The sequence below is a fragment of the Apium graveolens genome, chromosome 9, assembly GCF_009905375.1.
Source record: "Apium graveolens cultivar Ventura chromosome 9, ASM990537v1, whole genome shotgun sequence".
Taxonomy (NCBI): domain Eukaryota; kingdom Viridiplantae; phylum Streptophyta; class Magnoliopsida; order Apiales; family Apiaceae; genus Apium; species Apium graveolens.
The window spans coordinates 6,961,311-6,969,747 of NC_133655.1; the positions used below are offsets into that span (position 1 = coordinate 6,961,311).

An 8,437-nucleotide genomic window follows, 5' to 3' on the forward strand; every position below is an offset into this window, starting at 1 on the left:
GTCTCCTGAACCAGAGCCCCTCGCTTAAATGCAATTCCCAAAAGTAGCGGGTGCAGTTCTCTACAATTAAAAAAACTACTATTTTAGTTCAGCATCTAATCGTCCTGACTCTACTTAAATTCGAGTATCCGCTTATTTAAAATTTTAGGATGATAAGTCTCCAAAATCTGTTTCTTCAACTAGGGGAAGGTGTAATTCAAACTTATTAACAAAGTATTTAGGATTTGTATTTAGATTTCGTTTTTTCCATGATATTCATGTGATCACATGCAGCAAGGTGGACCAGGTGCTACTACTACACAATAATAATGCAAATTTTTTGACCAATTCAAATAGAATGGGGGCAAGAACCCTGATTGACAATTGATTCACAAAGGAGATATAGCACTCATCATTCGGGTACAAGTGGGCCGAATTTGACTTTAAAGAGATGATTAGATCAAGAAACTTTATAGGGGACGAGTTTAAATTTAATCTATTTATAATTAATTCATTTTTAAAAAAATGTTGGTTACTTGTTTCCAAACTATTTTTTAAAGAGAAATGTGGGAATTGAGGGTTTAGTCTAGTCATAATCTTAATAAATAATGGGACATAATCAATATAAATTAGCCCATTATTTATTATTAGATTCGGTGTAACGCTACTTATCCCGAATGGAAAATAGCATGAATATAAAATTGATTATTGAAATAGTTACAAAATATCATGTGTCAGTTTTTTATTTACTAAATAAAAATGAACTCCTTGCATTTACACTAATATCATCAATTAAATTATTTCATACTTAATAATTTTTTTATGCCTATAGCATTACTCTTTATCCTAAATTGGTTCTCGGATAACGTGACAAAATATTTGACACTTTTTATTTTTGTGTACGCGTATGTACGTAGAGAGTGATGGGATGCTATTATTAGAAAAATTACCTATTTTAACTTGAAATCATTTTAAGTAAACATTTGAGAGCAATTTTCAAAATTGTTATAGGGAGAATCTGGTATAACAGTATTTTGGAGATTTGATCGAATCACAGAGCAAAATATATAAATTTGAAGTTGTTTCCACGAAGAAGACGAAGAACACGGAATGAGTTTTGATGGATGTTGTGACTGATCTTACTTGATAATTTGTAGACTGCCTTGAGAGAATATGTGTATTCTCCCTTGTAGCAAAACTAGTGATCATCTTATACAAGAGGCCTACGTATACTATTTATAGGGGTTCAAGACACACGTAATCCTTGAAGGACAGGTTATCTCTAAACGGGCTAGGGTTTCGTCTGGTCCATCAAGGTCCACGCCCAATAGCCGTGGAGACCATCCATGAGAGGCCCAAGTTGACCATGGTTCGAGCCTATGAGACAGCGAGAAACTCATGGAACGGGGCATAGTACTCCCGTGAGAAGGCACGCGGGCACCTATTACCTCACACGCGACCTTCGAGGGCTTTTGCATGGTATAAGCATCTCGTGAGAAGGCATGCGGGCACCTTTAGACCTCACATGCGACCCTTGGGGGCTTGGCATGCGTTGTGGCCTCTTGATTAATGACACTTATGGACTTTATATACGACCCTTGGGGGTTTGGCATGCATTGCGGCCTCATGGTGGTTGTACGTGCGATTGTTAATAACCTGGACACACGTGTTGATCCTACCCATGCAACCCCCTTGAGAGCTTGGCTATGAGCTTTTATGTAGATATGATGTAAATATGACAATGAAACTCCCTTTGAGAGGTGAGGCTCGTTGGTTTTCAATAATTTGAGGTGACCTCAACGGAGTTAGCCTGCAACCCTTCAAATAATAATTGGTCTTCAAATATGTTGTGATGATGCCATTTGGCCTTTAGATCGGGCTCACTAGTGCGGTGATAGCAATCTTTAGGGCTCACTAGCGACCCCAAGATAGGGGCAGCGTCATTAGTAATGTCCTCGCCATATGACCCCTTTAATGGGCACACACGTCCTTGATATATTGATGTGATATGTCCCCTAGCCACGGGGCCATATCTCTTCACTCCCGGCCTCTTACAAAGATATTGATGAGATGTGATCCCGAATTGTGATGAGGTCTCATATTCGTTGTCATGATATGCGACCCCTAAGTGAGGGTAGGCTCGCTCATGTGCGAGGTGCGACCCCTAAATGAGATGAGGTTGTTAGTCTTCATTCATAAATGCATTATGATCCTTTAAGAGGGCTGAAATCATGTGCTTTGTCCTAGTGGTGTGACCCCAAACAGGGCTTATGTCTACATAGCGATGAGAGGTGCTCAAGTCATGATGCCTCATGCTTTGGTAATTTATTATTGATAATTGGGCCCCTTAAAAAATGTAGGTCGGTCATCAGAGCTTGTTGGGCATGTTTAGGACACATGCTAAAATTGGGCATAACAAAAATAATTTTGAAACTTTAACATTTTTCTGGTGGGAATTAATTTTTTTGAGAATGATTTATATGATATTTTGGAAGATCTGCCAGACTCGAATCGAATCTGGGACGGTGGTGGATATTGCAAGAGCTCACCATCACAACAAAAAATTGTTCATATTTTTGGGGTATTTGTTTATCTAATACCATTTGATGTAACTAATAGTTTTGAATTTGGGCAACAGATGATGTTTACGTGAAGATGGTCAATGTGATGCTACTAGTTTCACAATCGGTGTAGGTTGTATTGCTCCATATATGTAATACCATTTAGATGGAAGAATTTGCAAACGAAATGAAAATGGGTGGCATTGTCGTATTTGTTAAACGATCTGAAAACAAAATGGTCATTTGTTTAGCTGATTTTTTATTTCATAATCAGACTATAGCTGACGGTTCGGAGGTTGATTCCGATTTGGTTATAATGTTTTAATGAATTTTCCGTGTGTTCTAAAAAAACAGGGGTTAAGACTTGTCTAGACCTATTTTTGAATTCGGCTATCAATTTTGTGTATTTGAAACTGCTGCACCATTACATAATGTACATACACACACAAAAGTCGAGTGTTTTTCAAAAAATAGCCTCTAAATGACGGTAAGATTGCACACAATTTACCCTATCTAAATCTTACGATAAACGACATATACTTCGTATGTTTACTTTAATTTGGTATATTTGCTTTGAAATTGTTGATTGACTTTTTAAAAATAAGTAGTACTAATATATAACATGTGCGATGTACGACTATTTTAATCATTATATATTGTAGATTATAATTCTGATATGTTACCGGTGGGATTGGAACCTTACACACTTTTTTTATCGTAGGTAACCCGCAGCCGCTACCCTTTGGGTGCGCACTGGGTAAACCCTACGGGCTCACGTAATAGTCTGCAAACCACGTGAACCAAGGTAAACCGCATTTAAGCGACAGACTCTGACTCAGGAGACATAATCATAAATTCTCCTCCCGTGGGATTCAAACCTGTGACCAAGAGAATAGTTATCCCCTTTTTAACTAACTGAGTCTACCCATGCTTGCAGGCCACACTTTTTTTTTGTTAAATACCTTACACACTTTTAAATATTGTAAATTGTAAACCCCTTATATAATAATACATTTAATCGTTCTCATTAATTTGATCTGAAATATTTAATGTTTCTGAATTGAGTGACAAGACCGTTACCAACAAAATTTTAAGTAGTTGTCTTTAAGATAATAGTATAGACAAATTAATTGAATAATTGTGTAAGAATACATTAATATTATGAAAAAAATGTCCCTAAGTACGAATTGAAGAGAGCTCTATAAATATGCAATGTATTTTTAACAATATAATTCTAATTTTATAATTAAAATTTATAATAACAAAAATACCTCTTACATATACGCTAAAAATCCATGTATACTCGGCTAACTTAGGACCATTAAGCGCAATATAAATATTATTCAATGCGAATTAGATTACTTAAATTTCAAGGAATCAAATGACTCGAAGTTCAACCTGAAATCCTGCTAAAAGAAACTTAAGTTTTTGATTGCAAAATTAATACTCTCTCGATCTCAATTTATTTGTTCAGTTTGATTTTTACACATAATTTAAAATGTATTGACCGTACAATTATAATAATTATTTTTTAAAAAAAAATAAAAGTATAAATCTTAATTTTTTTTAAAATTTAAAAATAATTAAGATAACTATGCGGTCATTAAATTTTAAAAATATATGAAAATCAAATCGGACAAATAAATTGGAAATGAGAAATTAAGAAAAAAAAATTGGAAACGGTCATCTTTATGTCTCATGGGCCCGAGTCCGTCGCTTAAATGAGTTTTATCTTGATTCACGTGGTTTGCGGGCTATTACGTGAGCCCGTAAGGTTTACCCAGTGCACACCGGAAGGTAGCGACAACGGGTTAGATACGATAAAAAAAATAAAAAATACTAATGAGAAAACTGAAAATTAGAGTCGACCACTGGTACGTTTAACGAAGAGACCGGCCTTATAAGAAGAGGTAGATTTCGACTTTTGATGGAAGCAGGGCCCACATCACTTTGCCGTTACATATATTCCCGCCAAGCACCGAAAAGCAGATTTATGTATTAACTACACGACGACTTTCCTTTTTACGTGTCTATTTTTGTTGTAAAAAACCCAACAAAATATCATCATATACAGTCTGCATTTTGCGCCATGCGAATCGATTTCAGAATTTTCGAGGAAAGTCTTTACACATTAGATTTTACGATGATTACCGGATTATAGATAAAGATAGGCAAATTTATTACAGTAATATTAATACTCTTTATGGGATAGCTGGCCCTGAGTATGATTTCAGGAGACATGTCTGAGGTTAAAAAAGAAGTATACGGGTATTTTTGTAAATAAAGGGGTCGTGTTTATATTTACAGATTTGCCCTTAAAATATTACACTATAAAATATTATAATCTCATGTAATTTGCCTGAGGACAACCTCAGACCCAGTTTTCTCTACTCTTTATTTAGTGAGATTTGAAAGTGTTGGTACCGTCTTTCACGTGGCCCGCATAAAATTAATGTTCTAAATTTTTTTATCAATAATGTTTTTGAAAATATATAAAAGTATTTCTTCAAAATTCAAAAATATAAAAATGTCTTCTCAAAATTTGTCTACCGCCCCCAAAATGAAAATTGTTGAATCTGCCCCTATTTATACTAAGGTTTTAAGTGAACCGCATTTGTTCAAGTTCAACTCGGTTTACGAACTTGATCCCTAATTTTTAAAAGAGAGAGAGAACGAAGTCGTGATCATGAGGTACATGACTTTTATCCCAATTTTAGAGTAAAATATGTCAAATTTGTATTTTACACTTATTTTCGTTATTTTTAAAAATTAGGGAGTTCAGTAATGAGTAAAATTGAAATTATTTTATTTACCATTCACTTACCTTCCATCATTTTTAAAATTCGGGAACAGAAATTAATTCGATAATGGTATAAAGTTTATGTGTAAATAAGAATATATTTGAAACTATAATTGAGAATTGTTGTTATCATTAAGAAATTTCTTGAATTTGTATTCCAATAGGATCGTTCACTTCATTTTCAAGTAAAGTCATCGAAGATTTGAATAATGCATTAATATTCACATTCAACTAATTTTAAATACATAGAGGCGTAAAACGAATCAAAATGTAGGCTGATGTTATAGTTCGATTTGATTCAAACTCGATAAATTCATTTCAGTGTATTGCAAAATTTTAGTTCTGATTCGATAATACTATAATCAAACATTGTTAAATTCAACAAGTATTTTAAATTTAATAAAAATGGTTGAAATTCGACTTGGTTTTCGATTGATTATGGTTTGGTAAAGTGGAGCAGTTCATAATATGAAACCGCTGCTGTAACACACATTCTTAGTACAGTCCTAATATTTGTAGTTTTGTACAACCAGTCTAATGCACATAAACAAACATACATATAAGAAGGAAGGACAAGCGTGACACCCTCTCTGATAAATCACTTCCTTTTCCTTCAATTCTTGATAACCGAGCTCTGTTTTATTTTCTCCCAGAGAGAGAGAGGGAGAGAGGGAGAGAGAGAGAGAGAGAGAGAGACCAGCCATTTTTCTCTCTTTTCCTTTCTTGTAAAATGAGCACAGGACCAGGACTTCTCATCTTCTACTAAGCATAACAGCAAAAACAAAATGCCAATATTTGATCACTACAATGACTATGAATCCTTCTCTTTGGATTCTCTGTTTTGTGAAGAAGAAGTTGGGATTGAGAGCTTAGAACAAGAAAATGAGCTAGTTGGTTTTAAAGATCAAAACTTTAGTACTGTTCTTGAACAAGATTTGAGTTGGGATGATGAAGAGCTTGTTTCTTTGTTTACTAAAGAAAAACAAACTCATCTGTTTTCTTGTGATGATAGTAAACTAATTGAACATGCTTGTGTGGCTAGAGGAGAGGTTGTTGACTGGATGCTTAGAGTCAAAGCTCATTATGGATTTTCAGCTGTCACTGCTGTTTTATCTATTAATTTCTTTGATAGATTTATGCTTTGTAGCTTGAATTTTCAAGATGATAAGCCATGGATGGTCCATCTTGCTGCTGTTACTTGTCTTTCTTTGGCTGCAAAAGTTGATGAAGTTCAAGTCCCACTTCTTCTAGACCTCCAAGTATGTTTAGTTAAGTAATGTTGATTTGCAGCACTTTAATTTAATGATTGTGGTTTGTTGAAGTTGGTTTTTTGTGTTTGTTGGTATGGAATTAGGTGGAAGATTCAAAATATGTTTTTGATGCAAAAACAATACAGAGAATGGAGCTATTGGTAATGTCTACACTGCAATGGAGGTTGAATCCAGTGACTCCACTTTCATTTCTTGATCACACCACAAGAAGGCTTGGTTTAAAGACTGATCTTCAATGGGAATTTTTCAAGAAATGTGAAGATCTCATCCTCTCTGTAGTTGCTGGTAATCTCTCCCAAATCTCGCTCATCTCTCCCAAATCTCGCTCATCTCTCCCAAATCTCTCTCTCTCTCTCTCCCTCTCTCTCCTTTGACTAAACAATTTAACATACATACTACACATGTTCACATTCGTTTTTTTGGCACATTTAGATTGGAGATCTGTGCGTTATTTACCATCTGTACTAGCTACTTCAACAATGCTTCACATTATACATCAAGTTGAGCCTTTTAATGCCATTGAATATCAAGACCACCTTTTAAGTATTCTCAAAACTACCAAGGTTTGCATTTACTACATTATTCTTTTTTGTTTTGTAATTTATGTAATCCGGGTACTTTATATGGGGACCTTATTAAATATTATGTTGTACAGGAACAAATAAATGAATGTTATGGGATGATAGTGAACATATCAAACACTTGTTGGACCAAGAATTATCACAAACGCAAGTACAATGAAGCAAGTCCAACTAGTCCAACTGGAGTCATTGATGCATCATTTAGCTACTCTGAGTCTGACAGTTTAAATGATTCTTGGGAATCATCAGGATCTTCAGTTTGTTCATCACCTCATCAGCCATTTTTCAAGAAAATCAAGACTCAAGAAGAAGATAATAATTCACAAATGCCTTCTCTTAATTAATCAAATCCTCTGTTTATCTACTTAATGACATTTTATCTTCTAATGAATCCATCAGCTTTTGTCATCTCTGGGATATTAATATAACAATGTCTATGGATGAAAAGATGAAAAAGCAGAGAGGCAGAACATGTATAATGTTTCACCAATATTTGTCTCTCTTTGGTTCTAAAGTCTCTGTCAAGTAATCTACTTTTATGATTTATCTTTAAGTTATTCTACAAAAATAAACATTCTGTGAACTTCTTTATTCTTCAAGACTTTAAGTTTTAATATTTCAGTAGTACATTGATAGATTCACTGTATATATTAGATTATCAGCACCTAAGCATGGCCTGCTACATTGTGTTTAGCTTGCAGGCTAGCATGCAGTTGCAGACCATAACTTTAGCTGGAAACCTGAATGTGGTTTCCTGGACTTTGTTAGCAGAACATAGGAGACTAACTATTGGTCTTTGGGTTTTTAATTGATGCCAGTGAGCAGTCTTCAAGATTATTGCAAGTATATAGTTGTGTTGGGGAAAGTGTAGTTCAAATCTATTTGTTTCAACTTGGTGGTTATAAATTAGAATTGCTTGTCGGTCAGTGGACTGTGGTGTGGAGTGCTAGCTAGCTGGGACTGGGACTTGACTCATATTATTATTACTATTATGGATTGAAAATGAAATACGGTACTTTTGTTCACGACTTCATGTAGTGAACAGGTTTGGTCTTAGACTTTTGCAAGGTCTCGTTTCCAGAAAAGAATACTCCCTCCTCCCTAAAAACATTAGTTTCCTATTTGTGTTGGATACGTTTGTCAATACACATTTTTAAACGTAAGTATCTTTAATTTTGTATTAATATTAAATATAAAAATTTTATTGTATTAAAGTATTCATAAATACGAATCCAACAAAATCAC

General features: G+C 34.5%; 1 protein-coding gene across 1 annotated transcript; it reads left to right on the plus strand.

The window, feature by feature from the left end:
• The first annotated feature begins 5,901 nt into the window (after window positions 1–5,901).
• On the plus strand, window positions 5,902–7,785 carry LOC141682651 (cyclin-D3-1-like). Its single transcript, XM_074487360.1, has 4 exons — window positions 5,902–6,599; window positions 6,695–6,896; window positions 7,044–7,174; window positions 7,267–7,785. Exons 1-4 carry the CDS (start codon window positions 6,126–6,128, stop codon window positions 7,534–7,536), a joined length of 1,077 nt encoding a protein of 358 aa, XP_074343461.1. The 5' UTR covers window positions 5,902–6,125; the 3' UTR covers window positions 7,537–7,785.
• Window positions 7,786–8,437: the final 652 nt, after the last annotated feature.